The sequence below is a fragment of the Hypanus sabinus genome, chromosome 7 (genome assembly GCF_030144855.1).
Source record: "Hypanus sabinus isolate sHypSab1 chromosome 7, sHypSab1.hap1, whole genome shotgun sequence".
In the NCBI taxonomy this organism is placed as follows: domain Eukaryota; kingdom Metazoa; phylum Chordata; class Chondrichthyes; order Myliobatiformes; family Dasyatidae; genus Hypanus; species Hypanus sabinus.
The window spans coordinates 128,080,369-128,101,492 of NC_082712.1; the positions used below are offsets into that span (position 1 = coordinate 128,080,369).

The window sequence follows — 21,124 nt, forward strand, 5'->3', positions numbered from 1 at the left end:
ACTTTCATCGGGGCAGAGCCTTCACATGCTCCATTATTTTCACTTTGTCCCAACTGTAGCCTAACGCTTTTCTAATGACCGATGGAGTTTCATGTCTTTCCAATTGTTTTATTATTTCCACTTTATTTTCAACTTAATCATTTTCCGGAACAGAAACACTGCGGGCAGCAGGTCCCAAGCTCCGCCAGATCCTAAAGTCCGCCGCATTGAAACAGGTTAAATAAGCTCCAGGGCTCCGCTGGGTCCTAAAGTCCACCGACTTGAGCAGCCACGTTTTTTGGTATCCATGGGGGTCCTGGAACCAATCCCCTGTGGATAAGGAGGGCCAACTGTAAATACATTTCAACCCATGCAAATTACTTAATTTATGCCCTATCCAGTGCCTTTCTACTTCACCACATTTACATCTACCTAAATACCAATTGCTCCATCATCTGGCCTAACAGTCAGGTTCCCATCCCCTAACTGACTAGTTTAAACCTTCCCCAATAGCTACAGCAAACCTGCCTGCAAGGACATTGCTCCTTTTCAGAGCAGATATGACCTGTCCCTTTTCTAAGGCATACCTTACCCAGGAGGGAACCCAATAATCCACAAATCTAAAACCTTGTCACTTGCACCAACTCTTCAGCCACACATTATCTGCCATATCATCCAGTTCTTACCCCCAGAGGTACATAGCATAGGCAGCAATCTAGACATTGCTAACCCTGTGGTCTAACTTTTGAGCTTCCTAACTAACTACTTAACTACTCCTTAACTTCAGAACCTCAACAATTTTCTTAGCTGCATATGTCATTGGTATCTATATGTACCACAACTTCTGGCTGCTCACCCTCTTCCTTAAGAATGCTGTGTATTCAATCTGAGACATCTTTAACCCTGACACCTGGAGGCAGCATAGCATTTGGGAGACGCATTCTAAAACCTACTTATAAACTACTCAGGATTGTCTTTAGTCATGTCTTATAAACAGAAACAGAAGAAAACTACTACTTTGAAGACAGCAAGAGTTCAAAAAGAACTCTTAGTTTTATCTTTTAAAAAGATAAGTTTTTATCTACAATTTGAGAGGGATAAGGGCAGATCAGAGGTGTCAGTGTTACAATTAAAGAAAGGAGACTACGGAGCCATGAGGGAAGAGCTGGCCAAAGTTAAATGGGCGGATGCCCTGGCAGGAAAGACAGTGGATCAGCAGTGGCAGATATTCTTGGGGTTAATACAAAGGATGCAAAAGCAGTTCATTCCAATGAGAAGGAAGGATTCAAAGAGGGGGAAGGGGCCACAGTGGTTGACAAAGGAAGTCAGAGATTGTATAGCATTAAAGAAAAAGAAGTATGACAGGGCTAAGATGAGTGGGAATACAGATGATTGGGAAAGTTTTAAGGAACAGCAGATCTTAACTAAAAAAGCAATATGGAGAGAAAAAATAAGATATGAGCTCAGTCTAGCCAGGAATATAAAAGGGGATAGCAAAAGATTTTTTAGCTATGTGAAGAGAAAGAAGATAGTTAAGAACAATGTTGGCCCCTTGAAGAATGAATTGGGAGAAATTGTTATGGGAAACAGGGAAATGGCAACAGAATTTAATGCATACTTTAGATCTGTCTTCACCAGGGAGGAAACAAGCAATCTCCCAGATGTATGGATGGGCCAGGGTCATAAGATATCAGAGGAATTGAAACAGATTGACATTAGGAAAGAAACTGATGAGTAGACTGATAGGACTGAAGGCTAATAAATCCCCGGGTCCAGATGGTCTGCATCTGAGGTTCTAAAAGAGGTGGCTCAGGAAATTGCGGATGCATTGGTAATCATTTTCCAATGTTCCTTAGATTCAGGATCAGTTCCTGAAGATTGGAGAGTGGCTAACGTCAGTCGTGGGGAAGATGCTTGAGTCCATTATTAAGGACGAAATAATGGCACATCTTGATGGCAGTAATAGGATTAGGCTGAGCCAGCATGGATTTACCAAGGGCAAATCATGCTTGACTAATCTGTTGGAGTATTTTGAGGGTGTAACAAGGATGTTAGACGAGGGTAAGCCAGTGGATGTAGTGTACCTAGATTTTCAGAAGGCATTCGATAAGATGCCACATAGGAGATTGGTGAGTAAAATCAGAGCTCATGGCATTGGGGGCAGGGTTTCAACATGGATAGAAAACTGGTTGGCAGATAGAAAGCAAAGGGTAGCGGTGAATGGGTGTTTCTCGGACTGGCTGGAGGTGACTAGTGGGGTACCACAGGGCTCTGTATTGGGACCACAGCTCTTTATGATTTATGTCAACGATTTAGATGAGGGCATTGAAAACTATATCAGCAAGTTTGCTGACGATACTAAACTGGGTGGCAGTGTGACATGCGAAGAGGACATTAGGAGAATACAGGGAGACTTGGATAGGCTGGGTGAGTGGGCAGATACTTGGCAGATGTCATTCAATGTGAATAAATGTGAAGTTATCCACTTTGGAAGCAGGAACAAGAGGGCAGAGTATTGTCTGAACGGTGTAGAGTTAGGTAAGGGAGAAATGCAAAGAGACCTAGGAGTCCAAGTTCATCAGTCAATGAAGGTGAATGAGCAAGTGCAACAGGCAGTGAAGTGGGCAAATGGAATGTTGGCCTTTATTACAAGGGGAATTGAGTACAAGAGCAAGGATGTCCTTTTGCATTTGTACAGGGCCCTGGTGAGACCACACCTGGAATATTGTATACAGTTTTGGTCTCCAGGTTTAAGGAAGGACATTCTGGCAATTAAGGAAGTGCAGCGTAGATTCACTAGGTTGATTCCTGGGATGGCAGGGCTGTCTTACACAGAGAGATTGGGCTTGTACACACTGGAATTGAGGAGGTTGAGAGGGGATCTGATTGAAATGTTTAAGATAATTAAAGGATTTGATAGGATTGAGGCAGGAAATATGTTCCAGATGTTGGGAGAGTCCAGTACCAGAGGGCATGGATTGAGAATAAGAGGTCAGTTATTTAAAACAGAGTTGAGGAAAAACTTCTCCCAGAGAGTTGTGGAGGTGTGGAATGCACTGCCTCAGAAGACGGTGGAGGCCAATTCTCCAGATGCTTTCAAGAAGGAGCTAGATAGATATCTGATGGATCGGGGAATCAAGGGGTATGGGGACAAGGCAGGGACTGGGTATTGATAGTGAATGATCAGCCATGATCTCAGAATGGCGGTGCAGACTCAAGGGGCTGAATGGTCTACTTCTGCACCTATTGTCTATTCTTGTTTTCAGAATCACCTGTTTGTTCCTAACCAAAGAATCTGTTACCGCTACCACTTTGCTCTTCTCCCCTCTCTTCCCTTCTGAGCCATAGAGCCAGCCTCGGTGGCAGGTACCTGGCCATTGCAGTTTTCCCCAGGTAAATTGCTCCTTCCTCCTCCCTTCCTGAACAGTATTCAAACTAGTACACAATGGATTCCAATGAGTTGAGTCATTGGTTAATTGGGGGGGGGGGGCAGCCATTTGTTTGGGACACTGTGCTACTTAATTGGGACAGGAAACTTGGGGAACAGTTTCTAACTAGCACCAATTGCATCATGTTGTGTGGCCGTTAGACACTATACCATGCTTCGAGCAAACAGTGCTTAAGTAGCTTCAGTTATGTGTGTTTGTGTTCAAAAAGCAGTAATTTTTGTTGCTGATAGTTGGCAAGAAATAGCAGCAAGACAATTCAGAAGTGTTTTACTCTGTAGTTTCAAGCATTCAGGATTGGATGTGCTAGAAAGAGCTGGGAGTGAAAATGAAGCAATTTCACGGTAAGTTAGGAACTATGAAGAATTTGAAGGTATTGATTTTCATCTTGAATTTTACAGCGAAAGTGAAGATTTAGAGGATGCAATTATCAAAAGCCTTGTATGAAATCAGCCATTATCTTCACTAGGTGTCTGTGCTGATTTTGTTCATTTACAGTCCATCAAACAAATGTATGGTAGCATACACTGAATTTATTCCTTCATTGATAACTATTAGGAACTAATACAGTTTTATAGTACAGCAGTAATATTGATAGAGTTCTAATTTATTCTGTATTTCATTTAAATACATAATGCTCAGTTAAAGGATCGTGTCTTTTTTTTTAATATATCTTTTAACTACAGTGGATCTGGTTAATTAGGCCATTGATTAATCAGGACTGCTGTTAGTTTAGGATGGGAGAATGTTGCCAATCAGTTTCCAACTAGACAGGTCGAGTACACTAGTGTTGCCATTAGACACTATACCGTGCTTCAAACAATCAGTTTTAAAATAGCATGAGTTATGTGTGTTCGTGTTCAAAAAAACTGATTTTTTTTTTGTCACCGATAGTTGGCGAGAAATAATCAGTAAAACAACTTGGAACTGTTTTGCTCACCACAGTTTCAAACATTCAGGCTTGGTAATGCCAGGAGTGAAAATGAAGCATTTCACTACTTTAGTTAGGAATTGTGAAGGCATCGATAATCAATTTGAATGCTACAATAAAAATGAAGATTTGAAGGATGCAGTCGTTGGAAGAATTGTATGAAGGCAGTCCATTATCTGCACTAGTGTCTATGCTGATTTTGTTCATTTACAGTCAATCAGAAGAACGTGACAGATGAATTCCTCCATCAATTAATATTAGGAACTAATATACAGTTTTATAGCACTGTAGAGGTATTGGTAATGTTCCAAATTTTTCTGTATTTCATTTAGATATATAAATTGTTACTGTTGAGTGATATTTTGTCTTTTTATACTTTAACTTTCCATGAAACTCCGGTAGCCGCTGAATGGGCCAAAATGTACCCAATTAACTGGATCCAGTATTTGTCATTGAGGGGGACAGCCACAGGAGTGCCCTGCTCTGACAGTCTATTCCCCTTCCCTCTCCTGACAATCACTTGGCTACCTTAACCATCCTATCAACTACTGTTATTTGATAGCTATTAAGAAGGCATGTGGTGTTTTAGTTTTCATTGAGTTCAAGAGCCATAGGGTAATAGTTTAACTCTGTTTAAACCACTCTTGAATAGTGTTCAATTCTGGTTGCCGAATTATAGGAAGGATATGGAAGCTTTAGAGGGTGCAGAGGAGATTTACCTGGATGCTGCCTAGATTAGATCATGTGTCTTATGAGAAAAAGTTGAACTGTTTAGGGTTTTTGCCTTTGATGCAAAGGGGGTCAAGAAATGACTTGATGAGAGACATAGATAGAGTGGGCAGCCAGTGGAGGGAAGTTTAAGGGAGATGTCAAAGGGGAGTGCTTTTTTTTCCACAGTGGCACATGCCTATAATGGACTGCCAGAGATGTTTGTAGAGGCTGATGCAATTAGAGCATTTAAGAACTTCTGAGATTATATACAAGAAATTAAGAAATACAGAGGGTAATTGGCTGTGTAAGAGGGAAGAATTAGATTGGTCAAGGAATAAGTTTATTTAACTGGCATAGTAATTGAGGGCCAAAGGTCCTGTACTGTTTTATGTTCTATGTGCACTGTAGCCTGAAATAAGAACTTTCTTCAATTTCCACCTTTGCAGTTTGCCTTTCTTTGAAGCAGCACAAAGGAAGATATTCTTCACACAGAAATAAAATTACGTTTGAGCCTAACTTCAAATTAGTGTGTCTCATTGCTAAATATCTTTCATTTCTCATATCAGCTATTCAGTGGCTTTCACTGGTTATGTTTAGTGCTAGTTCTGTTTTAAATGTTATTTTGTGCCATCAGCAAATACTGACTGGAATCACATGGACTTAAATTAATATTTCTAGGAGTTTTAAGTCTGGCCCCCAGAAATGAAAAGCTATGTAGTTAAAATAATTAACCAGGCACTCTCCAGCAAATGGACCGGAAAAAAATCCATGTTGGGTAAAGTGGATTTGACATTTTAAATTAGAATATTGGAACATAGCACTTTTTGTTGGTTTGCATTTTTGTGATTAAATGTAAAGAGCTTGTGGCCAAATTTGCTTTCTGAGCTTTACAGTGCATTGATTAATACTTCTGTTTTGGCTTTTGTCTTAATAGGAAGAATTGAAAAAGAAAGTAGCAATAGAAGAGAAGAAAGAAGAATCAGGACAGGATGAAAATCCCAAAGGAATCCCCGATTTCTGGGTCACAATATTCAGGAATGTAGATATGATAAGTGAAATTGTTGAGGTGAGAAAGAGAACAACATGATTATCAGTTTGAATACAAATCTCTTTTTAATTATGTTGTTGCTATATTTTTGACCATAAGACATAGGAGCAAAATTAGGCCATTCAGGTCTGCTCCACCATTCCATCATGGCTGACATTATCCCTTTCAATCCCATTCTCCTGTCATCCCCTATAACCTTTGACGTCCTAATTAATCTAGAGCCTATCAACCTCCATCTTAAGTATACCCAATAACTTGGCAGCTCCCTATGGCAATGAATTCTATAGATTCACTACCCTCTGGCTAAAGAAGTCTTTCCTCATTTCTGTTGTAAATGGATGTCCCTCTATTCTAAGGCTGTGTTCTCTGGTTCTACACTCTGACGCTATAGGAAAATCATCTCTAAACCCACTTTGTCTAGGTCTTTCATTATTCGATAGGTTTCAATGAGATCTAAACACCAGCAAGTACCGGTCCAGAGCCATCACACTCCTCGTATGTTTACCTTTTCATTCCTGGGATCATTTTTGTGAACGACTTCTGGGTCCTCTTCAAATCCAGTACATTTTTTCTTAGATAAGGGGCCCAAACTGCTCATAATCCTCCAAGTGCAGTCTGGCCAATGTCTTGTAAACCCACACTGCATCCTTGTTCTTGTATTCTAGTCCTCTCAAAATGAACACTAACATTGCATTGCCTTCCTTACCACTGACTCAATCTGCAAGTTAACCTTTATGGAATCCTGCACGAGTTCTCCCAAGTGCCTTTGCATCTCTGCTTTTTGAATTTTCTCCCCTTTTAGTAAATAGTCCACACATTTATTCCTTCTACCAAAATATTGACCATGCACTATATTCCATCTGCCACTTCTTTGCCCATTCTCCCAATCTGTCCAATTCCTTCTGCAGACTCTCTACTTCCTCAATGCTATTTGCTCCTCCACCTATCTTTGTATCGTCCATGTTGGCCACAAAGCCATTAATTCCTTCATTCAAATAATTGATGTGTAATGTGAAAAAAAGCAGTCTCAACACTGACCTCTATGGAACAGCACTTGTTACTGGCAGCCAATAAGAAAAAGCTCCCTTTATTCCCACTCTTTGCCTCCTGCCAGTCAGCCAATTTTCTATTTATGCTTGTATCTTTCCTTGTTAAGCAGCCTTGTGTGCGGTACCTTGTCAAAGGCCTCTGAAAGTCCAAATAAACAACATCCACTCAGTATCCTTTGACTATCCTGTCTGTTATTTCTTCAAAGAATTCAACAGATTTGTCAAGCAAGATTTCCCCTAAGGAAGCCAGAGTGAGTGATATTTGCAAGTTTCCAGTTCATTCTGTAACCATTCCATAATCTAGTGATTCTTGAAAGATCATAATTAGAGCCTCTACAATCTCATAAGTTACCTCTTTCATAACACTCGTGTAATCCCTCTGGTCCAGATGAGTTATCTACCTTCAGACTTTTCAGCTTCCCAGGACCTTCTTAGTTATAGCAGACATTCACTTCTGCCCCTAACACTCTTGTATTTCTGGCATACTGCTAGTGTTGTCACAGTGAAGCCTGATGCAAAATACTTAAGTTCCTCTGCCATTTCTTTATTCCCCCATTGCTACCTCCACAACGTCATTTTCCAGTGGTCCAATATCCATTTGTGGTCCTTTTACTCTTTGTACATCTGCAAAACCTTTCTATATATTTATATTTACGGCTAGTTTACCTTCATATTTCATCTGTTTTCTCCTTACAGATTTTTTAGTTGCCTTCTGTTAGGTTTTTAAAAGCTTCCCAATCCTCTACTTCCCATTAATTTTTGCTATATTATATGCCTGCTCTTTTGTTTTTATGTCGCCTTGACTTCTTTCATCAGCTGCAGTTGCCTCACCCTCTAGAATACTTCTTCATCTTTGGGATGTATCTTTCCTGCACCTTCTGAATTGCTCCCAGAAACTCCAGCTATTGCTGTTCTGCCATCGTCCCTGCTAGTGTCCTCTTCCGATCAACTTTGTCTAGCTCCTCTCCAGCTTCTGTAATTCCCTTTATTCTACTGTAATAAAGATATTTAACTTTTATCTTCTCCCACCCAAACTGCAGGGTGGATTCTTTCATATTATGATCACTGTCTCCTAAGGATTCCTATACCTTAGCTCCCTATTCAAATCTGGATCATTACATCAGGGATTACATCCCAATCCAGAATTTTTTGCCTAGGTTAAGAAGTTTGTTTCGCAACATAATTTAAGTTTCGTGTTTTATTTTCAGCTTCTGACATCAATTGTTAAGCTCGGTTAAACTTCCAGAAGATGATTTAGCTTTTTGGATAATACATAGGTCCTTTAAACGTTTAAACTACTCTGTTGCTGATTTATCATCTACTATATTACGTGCAATATTACATCTTCCCACATCTATTTTTCTCAAATGATTCATTTGAATGATCACTCATTTCTGACAATGTTGAGCAGATGATTGAATTGACAGAGTCAATCCAAATATATTATGTGTATCTCATATGAACTTGCAAAAAATCACTTTTAAGAGGTGTTTAATAAAAGGCAACTATCAGCCTATTTAGGAATTCATTTGAACAGCTGGACATCGACTACTGTTTTCCATAGATGCTGCCTGGCCTGCAGAGTTCCTCCAGCACTTTGTGTGCGTTGCTGGGATTTACAGGATCTGCAGATTTTCTCTTGTTTGTAAATGAACAAATATAATGTTTTTTATATTAGTTATTTAATTGGGTTCTCCATCTAGTTTTAGGATTTGTGTGAAGATCTAATCACATTTTAGGTCATACTAGACAATGGGGTGACCCATTGGGGCACCCTGTGAGAGAAGGGTAATGCAGTCTGATGTGATCAGAATGAACATTAAATTTTCCTGAATGCTATTGGTATCGCTTTGCTTTGGAAATTGAAGAAGAAAACCTCAGTTTATTAAAGAAGAATGACGCATAGCAAGGAAAATATGGCTTCTCCTCGTTTAATGAAGGACACTTTTGATGGCATCATTTCTGGTTGATCTGCCACCCTTGTGCCTCTCTCTGTCATTTTGGAGACGTGCATGCCTCTCCTCTTCTGTCTCTTCTCTCATCTTTCTTGTCCTGACTCTTTGATCCTGGAGTCATGCGGCCCTGGCTTCATCCAATTCTTGTTCTGTCCCTCTCCTTGCCGCTTCCTGACAACGTTTGGCATCATCTCTTGACCATAATGTCCTCCTTCACTTTCCACGTGGCATAATTAGGCTGACCATTTTTTAAAAAATATCTTTTTATTAATTTTAAATAAACATAAGAGAAACATAGATACAGAGAGTTTGAGAATATATAATTAATAGGTTAAAGTATAAATACAAATAGATGATAATCCATATATAATAACCTCCCAAACTCATAGTGATTACGAAGAAAGGAGTAAATAAGAAAAAAACAACCCTCCAAAAAAAAGCTAACCAACATGGGCCATTGCATTATGTCAAATATACACAGCAGCGTTAATAACTCCATACCTCCATCCAAATAATTAAGGATAATAAAAGTAAGGTTTAGGAAAAGTCAGTTTAGCTCATATGAAAATGTTGAATAAATGGTCTCCAAGTTTCTTCAAATTTAATTGAAGGGTCAAAAAACACTTATAATTTTTTCTAAACTCAAATAAGAAATAGTTTGAGAAAACCACTGAAATATGGTTGCAGGATTAATTACTTTCCAATTCAATAGGATAGATCTTCTAGCCATTAACGTAACAAATGCAATCATCCACCGAGCTGAGGGGCATAAACAACTACTATCCACCATTGGTAAACCAAAAATTGCAGTAATAGGATGCAGTTGCAATTTAGTATTCAGAACTTTTGAAATAATACCAAAAATATCTTCCCAATAATTTTGCAAGCAGGGGCAAGACCAAGATATGTGGGTCAATGAAGCAACTTCAGAATGACATCTGTCACAGGTTGGATTAACATAAGAATAAAATCGAGCAAGTTTATCCTTAGACATATGAGCCCTATGTACAACCTTGAATTATATTAAGGCACGTTTAGCACAAATAGAAGAAGAATTGACTAATTGTAAAATTTTCTCCCACTGCTTAGTGGGTATAAGGCAATGAAGTTCTTTTTCCCATTCCTTCTTAATTTTTCCTGATACTTCTGGCTGTATTTTCATGATCATATTATAAATGATGGCTACTAAACCCTTCTGGCAAGGATTCAGAGCTAAAACTTTTTCTGTAATGTCCATTGGACATAATTTCGGAAAAAAACTGTAACATGTTATTCAAGAAATTTCTAACTTGCAAGTATATAAAAAAATGATTTTTTAGGCAAATTATATTTATTAGATAGCTGTTCAAAGGACATAAAACTATTGTCTAAAAAAAGATCACGAAAACATGTTATACCTTTCGTTTTCCATAATACAAAGGCATGATCCATAAAAGAGGGCCGAAAAAAGAAAGTTAGATATAATAGGGCTTGATAAGATAAACTTAGTCAAGCCAAAGAATTTACGAAATTGAACCATATTCGTAATGTATGTTTAACTATAGGATTGGTTATCTGTTTGTTCAATTTAGATAAAGCAAAAGGAAGCGAAGATCCTAAAATAGAAAACAATGAGCAGTCTTGTACAGATTTACATTCCAAATTTACCCATTGTAGGCAAGATACTATAATCGATGATTCTTGTGTCCAAAATATTAAATATTGAATATTAACTGCCCAACAGTAAAATCTCAAGTTTGGCAAAGCCAAACCACCCTCCTTCTTGGGCTTCTGTAAATATTTTTTGCTTAATCTAGGATTCTTATTCTGCCACACATACAAGGATATTTTGGATTCAATAATACCAAAAAAAGATTTAGGAATAAAAATTGGTAATGCTTGGAATAAATATAAAAATTTGGGTAATACTATCATCTTAATAGCATTAATTTGACCAACCAATGATAAAGATAATGGGGACCACCTGGTAACAAGTTGCTTGATTTGGTTAATTAAAGGTAAAAAATTAACTTTAAATAAATCCTTATGTTTCGTGGTGATTTTAATACCCAATTAAGTAAAATGATCTGTAACAAGTTTAAATGGTAAGTGTTTATAAATTGGAACTTGCATATTTAATGGAAATAATTCACTCTTATTAAAATACAGTTTGTAACCAGAAAAGCTACTAAACTGAGTAAGCAAGGACAAAATAGCAGGAATAGATCTCTCGGGGTCAGGTATGTATAGTAACAGATCATCAGCATATAATGATAACTTATAAGTCCCTTCCCCATGAGTAATACCAAAAATATTAGGTGAATCATGAATGGCAATGGCTAAAGGTTCCAAAACAATGTCAAATAATAAAGGATTTAAAGGACAGCCTTGCCTCGTACCATGGGATAACTGAAAAAAAGATCTCTGATTATCGGTGAAAACCGAAGCCAAAGGTTTATAATATATTAATTTAATCCATGATATAAAATTTTTAAACAAATTAAAATTCTGCAACGTATTAAATAAATATGGCCATTCAACTCTATCGAACACTTTTTCAGCATCTAAGGAAATAACACATTCTGGTATTTTAGATGAAGGAGTATAAATTATATTAATTAATTTTCTGATGTTAAAAGATGAATAATGGTTTTTAATAAATCTAGTCTGATCTTCAGAAATAATTTTAGGTAATATATTTTCTAATCTAATTTTTCTAATTTTGGTAAAAATCTTAGAATCCGTATTCAGCAAGGATATAGGCCGATAGGATGCACATTCAGTGGGGTCTTTATCTTTTTTAAGAATTAGAGAAATGGAGACATCATAAAAAGATTGTGGTAATTTACCTACAGTTAACGCATCTTACAAAGCCAACGAGAGCGTATAGAAGAAAAGTATTTTAAAACTTCCGCAGTATAACCATCCAGACCAGGGGCTTTACCTGAATTCATTGAAAAAATAGCCTCTTTTATTTCGGTTTCCGTAATAGTTGTGTCTAGAAATACACTGTCCTCTGTTATTAATTTCGGGATATTTTCTTAAAAATTCGTCCATTATGGAAGAATCCTCAACAAATTCTGATTGATATAAAGAATAATAAAAAATCTTGAAAGGCTTTATTTATCTCTTTATGATCAATTGTCAAAGTGCCATCTAGTTTACAAACCTTGGTGATTTGTCGTTTAACCGAAGCATTTTTCAATTGATTAGCCAATAATTTGCCAGATTTATCTCCATGTACATAAAACTGGGTTCCAGATTTAATTAACTGATTTTCGATCGAAGAGGATGTTCCATATGAAGTTCAGCTCTTTTTTAATAAAGTTCTTTACTGGGGATCACTGAATAAATCTTACCAATTTCTTTAATTTTATCGACCAATATTAATATTTCAGAATTAGTTTGTTTCCTAACTCCAGCAGAGTATGAAATAATCTGTCCACGAATAAATGCTTTAAAAGTGTCCCATAATGTTCCAGTAGAGATCTCTTCTGTAGAATTTGTTGAAAAAACAAATCAATTTGTTGTTTAATAAAGTTAAGAAAGTCTGAGTCCTGCAGTAAAATAGAGTTGAACCTCCAAGATTTAGCATTAGAAGATGAATCCATTGTCTTAATAGATAAAGTCAAAGCTGTATGGTCAGAAATGTTAATGGAATCATATTTACAATCGATAACATCTGTGAGTAAGCAATGATCAATAAAGAAGTAGTTAATTCTTGAGTAATTATGATAAACATGAGAAAAGTATGAAAATTCTTTATCGTTAGGATATAAAAAAATCACCAAATTTCAGAAATTCCAGAATCAACCATAAAGGAATTAATAAGAGAGGCCGATTTATTCTGAAGAACCTGGGTGTGCTTAGATCTATCCATTGAAGGATTTAAGCAACAGTTAAAATCCCCATCCATTATCAGCATGTATTCATTTAAATTAGGAAAGGATGTAAATAGACATTTAAAAAATTCAGGACAGTCAATATTTGGAGTATAAACATTAACTAAAACAACTTTTTGATTGAAAAGTAAACCAGTGGCAAGCAAAAATCTACCTTCTGGGTCCAAAATTGTTTCATAGTGTATAAAAGAGGTTGAAGAATCTATAAAAATGGAAACGCCTGTTACTTGGGCTTGGGAATTCGAGTGATACTGTTGGCCTTTCCAAAACCTAAAAAAAAAACATTGACTATCCACCTTCCTCACAAAGTTAATATTAGCATTCATTCTGTGGAATACTTTGAATATTTTTTTCAGTTTGATCGGATGATTTAAACCATTAGTATTCCAAGAAACAAAATTAATAATCTTATCCATATTGCCAATATTTGTCACAGTTAACAGATAAGGTTAAAAAAAAGATGTACTCACAAATCCGGAAGAGGGAAGTAAGTTCAAGGAGGAACCGGAAGTTATGACACTCCAACCATTTTTGTAGTTTCGAGGCAGCCCATGAAGTAGAACTAAGCAAAAAAAAGAATCCCCCACCCTCGAAACGCCAGAAAAAAAGCCAAAAAATACAGACACAAACTCCATATTTTAAAAAAAAGGGTTAGTATAAAAAAGATTAAACTATAAAATTAGTGTTATATATATATATATATAAGACAAAAGGATTAAAAGAAAAGAAACTAAAATGTTAAAACCCAAGAATAGATAATATTGTATTAGTATTTTAAAAGAAAGTCCTTAATCTTGTTCAGACACATCGAAACAGATGTGACATATCGAAGCACCAAGGTCTTTTGGGGGAAAAGAAACAACATCTTAGGAAAAAGTTTTTTTAAAAAAACCTTTAAACCTTTAAACGTTAGAGTGTATAATAATAATAATATAAAAAGAATGAACTCAGAATAAACCAAAAAAATGGACCTTTATTTAAGTGTCTAAAAAAATACTGTCAACCATCATGTAAGAATCATCAAATTATAAAAGGTCCAAATCTATAGACTAATTATTAGCATAAAGAAAAAAGTTAATACAAATAGTAAAAATACAATACATTAGTCAACTCATAATGAAAAAAGTACTATTCTTCAAGGAATCTTTGAGCATCCGCTGGAGATTTGAACAACCAACAAGTCTCATCTTTGAGAGTAACTCTCAATTGTGCTGGAAATAGCAGTGCTTGTTTGTAGCCTTTCTGATGAATTTCCAACATAACCGATTTAAAAGCCATTCTTGCCCTCAAAACTTCGGGACTGTAGTCTTCCAGAATACAAAATTGGAAATTTTGAAAGCTGATCATACCCTTTATCCAGGCAGCCCGAATCAGACGTTCTTTAGTATGAGGATAATGAATCCAGAGAATCACTGGTCGTACCTGGAGCTGGTTGAAAATGATAAATGCGATGTGCACGGTCAATTATTGGAGGGGTATCCAGAACCTCTGAGCCGAATACGTCCATTAAAAATTTAGAGAAAAATACAGTCAAATCACTGTACTCAAAATTTTCCGGAATCCCAATTAGCGGAAGATTTTGTCTTCGAGACCGGTTTTCAAGATCAGTAATTTTAGATTTATAACGATCCAGCAGTTGAGAAGTCGAGGATTGCTGTTGTTCGAAAGTTTCAATTTTGCTATCTCTGGTGAGCAGCATCTTTGAAAGCTAAAATTCTTGCTGCTTGTTGTTGAGAATCTTGTAAGTGATTGAATTTTACATTGACTGTCTTTAAAGTTTCATCGAGCACAGAAAGCTTTGGGGTTAGTTTATTCTCCAGTTTTTCAAGTCTCTTGTCCATAAGATTCACAATTGCTTCCAAAGTTAAAGGTTCTTTCACCTGTTTCGATTCCTTAGGTTCTCGTTGTTTAGACATTTTAACGAGTTGAAAAATAATTCAAACAGTTGAAAAAAATTTCATAAGTATCAACCCCTTTAGAATGGGTATAAACAGGTCAATTAGGGGGTGATTGTAGGTTTAAAAAAAAGTAAAAGGATTGGAGCAAAGCCTAAAACAGTCTCTCTCCATAAGTGCCATCTTGAGACCTCCATATTTTTTTTATACCCTAATGCTGGTTAGAAGATACGAAGCAGTAACACCAAAGCCTCCAGGATGCTAATTATTCTTGATGATGTGGTTGTCACTCTCCTAAATGGACGTGATAAAGTCAATCCTATCCTTTGACTGCAGCAAAGGGTTTGATGGGTTTAGATCTGTCCCAATCCTGCACATGCTGATTGTGATTAGCAGAATGTGACTGCTCAAAATAGAGCTGCCCTGCCCTTTTGCTCCACTTGGTGTCGCTGCTGAGGCTGGCCATGCGCATGTGTCATGGTGTCGTGTCGCAGTTTCCATCATCACTGACATCGGCTCTCGCGTGAAACCGGGGCTGTTGATTTTGGCGAATAAGCAATTTTATACGAATATGTAACCTTGAACTGTGCATTCTGTAAGTGCATTTTAAGTGGATTTAGCCAAAATTAGTGGCGCTGTAATACACCATTTGCGCTAATTGGAGATCATAAGCAGAGCATGAGAGTTAGTAGTATATAGATTATGCAGAAATAGAGAAAATTCTAGTTTACAAACTTTCTAGCACCACTGTAACTAGTTCTCCTTTGATTCCCTGGGATCCTTTCCCTCTAATTTCCCTCCAGTAGCTTCCCCACCACTGATGTAAGGTTGACTGGGTCATACCTTGGCTTGTCCTTGCTACCCTTTGTAAAGAGTAGAACATGAGCCATCTTTCCAGTCTTTGGAAGCTTCACCAGTAGCTATTGGTGAAACAAATATCTCTGAAAGGACCTCTGCAATTTCTTCTTTAGCCTCCCACAAAGGATCCACCCTTTTAGTGCCTTGGAATTTAATCATTTTTGTATCACAATAAGCCTGCCAATACCTCTTCCTTGGTATTATCAATGTCTCCAAAACATATCCACTTGTTGCCTTTAATGAATATTTCTCCTCTGTGCTTGCACATGTGATGAGGGAAGCAAGTCTCATCCATCTTTGTGTCTAAGACATGGGTAACCCTGCTAATATAGCCCTGCCCTGCCGATATTAAAACCCTGTGGGATTTGCTCTCTTCCTAGCCTTTTTATATAGCTGTTGATCTTCCTGTAATTTTCCTTAACCTTACATGTTAAATCCATTTTATTGCTTCTCTCTGCCCTCTGATTTCCCCTTGAGTGTTCTTAATCTTTTTATTGCTATAAAGGGATTCACTTGTACAGAAACCCCTCATGTTTGTTTTATTTTTCTTCACCAGAACCTCATTGTCTGATCTGCCATGATTCCCAAAACTTGCTATGTTTACCTTTCACATTAACAGAAACATACTGCTCTGACCAGTTGCTATCACGCTATCACGCTCTTAAAAGCTTCACACTTCCCATTCATTCTTTTCCCTTCAAACAGGCTACTATATCCTGTCTACTCCCCCCCCCCCCCCCCCATCCCCCAAAACTGGCCTTACTCTAGTTTATCCCTTTCCAGGATAGGGACAGTCCTATTCTTTTCCATCATTATCTTAAAGTTAGAATTATGGCCACTAGAACTAAAGTGCTCACTGGCTGCTACTTCAGTGACTTAACTTGCCTCATTCCGTACGAGGAGTTACAGTATTGCTCTTGAGTTGGGCCTTCTGTATATTGATTTGGAGAATTCCTGAGCACATTTTTGCAAATTCCATCCCATCCAAGCCCTTAAGGCTGATGGCCCAGTTAATACTGGAGAATTTTAAAATATCCCATTAATACAACCCTATTATTAATACAACCTTCATAACAAGGGGAGTTGAGTATAGGAGCAAAGAGGTCCTTCTGCAGTTGTACAGTGCCCTGGTGAGACCACACCTGGAGTATTGTGTTCAGTTTTGGTCTCCAAATTTGAGGAAGGACATTCTTGCTATTGAAGGAGTGCAGTGTAGGTTCACGAGGTTGAATCTCGGGATGGCGGGATTGTCATATGTTGAAGGATTGGAGCGACTTGGCTTGTATACACTGGAATTTAGAAGAATGAGAGGGGATCTGATTGAAACGTGTAAGATTATTAAGGGATTGGACATGCTAGAGGCACGAAACATGTTCCCGATGTTGGGGGAGTCCAGACCCAGAGGCCACAATTTAAGAATAAGGGGTAGGCCATTTAGAACAGAGTTCAGGAAAAACTTTTTCATCCAGAGAGTGTGGATTATGGAATGCTCTGCCTCAGAAGGCAGTGGAGGCCAATTCTCTGGATGCTTTCAAGAAAGAGTTCGATAGAGCTCTTGAAGATAGCGGAGTCAAGGGACATGGGGAGAAGGCAGGAACGAGGTACTGATTGTGGATGATCAGCCATGATCACATTGAAAAGCGGTGCTGGCTCGAAGGGCCGAATGGCCTACTCCTGCACCTATTGTCTATTATTCTTTCAACTATATTCTGCACACCTGATCCTGCTGTTCTGTTATGTTCTTGATGACTATTATGATTTATAACACAGCGCTACCAGAATGACCCTCCCTAAGTTCTACCTATATGGCCAAACCGGGCAATCCCCCAAAAAATGTCACTTTAAATATTGCTGTTATATCCTCCCTTAGCAAAAAGGTTTGCCTTGCATCCCCTTTGTACCTTTTGTCACACCTGTGACATCTGTATCCTGGAATACTGTCAGACCTGCCCTTTTCTCAGCCATGTTTCTGTTTTCATTATAATATCCCAATCCTCATACCTAATCCATGTTCTGAATTTGTCTGCCTTAAGTTTAATTGAATATTTCTTTCCCTTCCTTCACTGTTCCTCTGGCTTTTCTGTTACTAGATTTGCTGTTGCTGGGTACCACTTTACCCCATGACTTGCTCCTGCTCAGAGTCCCACCTTGGGGAGGGAGTTGTGGAATGGTGCATATCTTGTTCAAACCATCCTGTGTAGCATGAGCGAATTTCCCTGCAAGTATATTGTCTCTCACTTGTCACTCTTGTACAAGTCACATCTATCCCAGAAGAGATCTCGATGTTTCAAGAACGTGAATCCCTGTTCCATGCTTCAGCTCCTCAGCCAAAAATCCACCTAACCTATCTTTGTATTTCTGACCTTGCTAGCATTTGGCCCCAGGTGTAATATGGAGATCACTACTTCCAATCCTACTTTTTTTTTAACTTGGCTAACTCCCTATACTTTACAGGATCTCATTCCTTGTTAACCAACATGTACTGGCTGTTCACCCTCCCCATCTATTTTTCTCAGCCCCTCAAATATCCTAAACCCTGACACTCAGGAGGTAATAAACCATCCTGGCATCTCTTCTGTGGCTACAAAATTTCTGTCAGGCCAGCTCATTATTGAGTCTCCTATCAGTATTGCTATCCTGTCACTGACTACATTATTCATCTTGAGTTTCTTATATTAGCTGGTCTATCTGACAAAGCTATGATTCTGATCTGGCTTTTGGCTGTTTTCTATATCAGGAATCCATGGCAGGGTGGACAAGTGATTTAGGCATGGTATGCGAAGCATAGTTTATATTCCAGCTTTGAAGTGCATACTGTTGATTTTTGTGAAATAATATTTTGCATGTCTTGGTGCATTCTGAGACTTGTTATGTTAGCTAATGAAATGTAAGCATCAGTTTAATCTTGCTAGTCCATTTGATCTTTACAATTGTTTCTGCTTCTTGTAACACCCCTAGATAATTCCTCCACATTGCACTTAGTAACTTCATCTAATTCCATTGATATGTCAACAAGCATCCTCTTAAATGAAATCCTTCAATTCTAAACCTTTTTTGATATATTGCTCAAAAAAGAGATTTCTCCTGAATTCCTATTCTGATTTAAAGGGGTCATCTTGTGTTTTTTGGTCTTTAGATCTTTTTTGGTCTTTAATTGCCTATGATCTTATGTCAATCTTCTGATTTGTGTATCTCTTTGCTGAATCCCATATAGTCATTTCTAAAGTGAATGTAGCTCCTGTTTAAATATGCCAATCAAAATTTAATGCTAGATTGAAATTTATTTCATACATTTAATATGGTTTCCTATGTTTTGATATCTGCACCTTGGTTAGTTACATCACTCATTTGGGGTCACCCGCAAATGTTCAACTAACTATACTTATAATCAAATCCAAATTGTGTACAAGCAATGATCCTTGTGAAACAGCCAACCATTCAGCAATTTAATTTTCCATGATCTTTGTATTTGTAATTGGGTGAGGGGGGGTCAAGGAACTAATGATCATTTGGTCTAGATGCAGCTGCATAGAGGTAAACAAGATAGGAGGGTGTCTGGCATGTAAAATGTTGTTTTATTAGGACCGAGTATTGTAACTTGTCAGCGACTGAGTGCATTTAAATGTGTTCTCACCAGGAGCACGATGAGCCAATCTTGAAACACTTGGAGGATGTCCGAGTGAAGTTCTCAGAGCCAAATGAGCCAATGGTGAGTAATCTTTGTTTAATGCTGATATAAGGTTTTTGGATATTAAAACTAATTTGGACTTGGAAGGACCTGCTCATAATCCAATTTACACAAATGCAAGAAATTTGGATTGTTAATTACTTTAAAGTACCATTTTAGATTGGAAACTTGGCTTCTCAATATGCAGTGCAGTTTAACTTGGTGTGAAGTTCAATAATTTCATGCTTGGTTGTTGACTAAAGTGATAGACTAGGCCTTGTTAGATGTGAAAGAACAAAGCGGGGAGAAGGGTGCAAGAGCAGGATAATGTGTGATACTTGGTTCGATAAAAGTAAAGTGGGACATTTTACACTGGTTTTTCATATGAGGGTGGTGGAGCATTCTTTTTTATCGGTCTTGTTAACCACTTCTAACCACTTCTACAAATACTCCTATTTATTAGTTTCTGCAGTGGAAATGTTTGGCCAAAACAAATGTGTAGAATTAGTTGTTAACTTGGGTTTGAGTGAAATATTTCAATTGATAGTATCTTTTGTCTACTTGTCCTTTTGCTGCCTCCATTACAGCCAATACTGTCAGTTGTCAAATTTCAAAAATATAACATGATCTGACTGTATTCTCTAGTTTTACATATTAAATGGTGAATATTAGGCATGATTTTTGCCTTATCTTCAAACTAAAACTGATGGCCAATAGGTAACCAGGTATTTAAGAGTTTTAAAATTGGCAAAAACATTATTAGTGCTGGTATCATGGTAAGTTTAAAATAATGCTTGAACTTTTCAATAGACTTCCAGATTTAAAAGATTGTAACACAGGTGGGAAAGGGACAAATAGTTGAGGATGGAATATGGAGAAAACCTTATTTAATAATGCATTTTTTTCAAGAGCCTGCCATGTGTATGATGTGCTGAATAACCTCCTCTACTGTATATTTCTATGGGGGTTAACCCTAAACTGGATGTTTTTTACAAGCAGGACTGATTTTTTTTTTGCAGATTCTTTGTCCCAGAAAGGTCCCTTGCACACACCTTTGTTTTCACATTTAATTCCCCAAAATATAAAATGACTTTTCACAACTTAATTGGCTGAACCATATTGTGATGAAATTATGTTCATTTTTAGCCTTGGCTTTTTGCAAACAATAGCCATGTGGAAATTTAAACACTTTTTAAAATTTTAAACATTTGGCACTGTGAATAAATATTGATAACTTCCAGAGGAAATGGTGGAAACAAGGTAAGACGGCAGCACGCTCGGGTACAGTGGTCTCTCCAGGGCCAACCAAAGGTATTTTTGGTTTTTTAAGCGTCTATTTTACGATCATAAGACACTACAGGCCACCAAGTACTGCAGGCCTATCCTATCATTGAGTTGCTTATTAGCCGAAGAGCTGGTCTTGTTGCCAACTGTGTTGCTGCCTACTGCAGAAAGACATTGGAGTCTGTGAAGGCAATAGGCCTTGGGTATTTTTCTTATGATCGCATTACCCTATTGGTTATTGGTAACATAGAATACTGCAAGTCTGGTTCACAGGTTTATCGGCCATATTTTTCTGCTAGCCTTTGTACTTTTTTGTCCTTCCAAATTTACCTCATTGGCCTTGTCCTCACCCGTTTCAACCCATCGATACCCTCTCCACTGTTTCTCTCATTCGCTTTATTTCCTGTCACCTGCATCACA

At 37.6% G+C, this 21,124-nt stretch overlaps 1 protein-coding gene across 5 annotated transcripts in view; it reads left to right on the plus strand.

Moving 5' to 3' along the window:
- The window catches only part of nap1l4b (nucleosome assembly protein 1-like 4b), a 121,458-nt gene that overhangs the window by 42,282 nt on the left and 58,052 nt on the right, over nt 1-21,124 (plus strand). For all 5 annotated transcript variants that reach the window (XR_009513293.1, XM_059975560.1, XM_059975556.1 and 2 more), the window contains exons 7-8: nt 6,002-6,133; nt 19,391-19,462. Coding sequence is in view for 4 of the 5 variants with exons in the window: in XM_059975560.1 (XP_059831543.1) it covers nt 6,002-6,133; nt 19,391-19,462 (204 nt within the window). In the remaining variant the exon portion in view is untranslated. The remainder of the gene's footprint in view (nt 1-6,001; nt 6,134-19,390; nt 19,463-21,124) is intronic.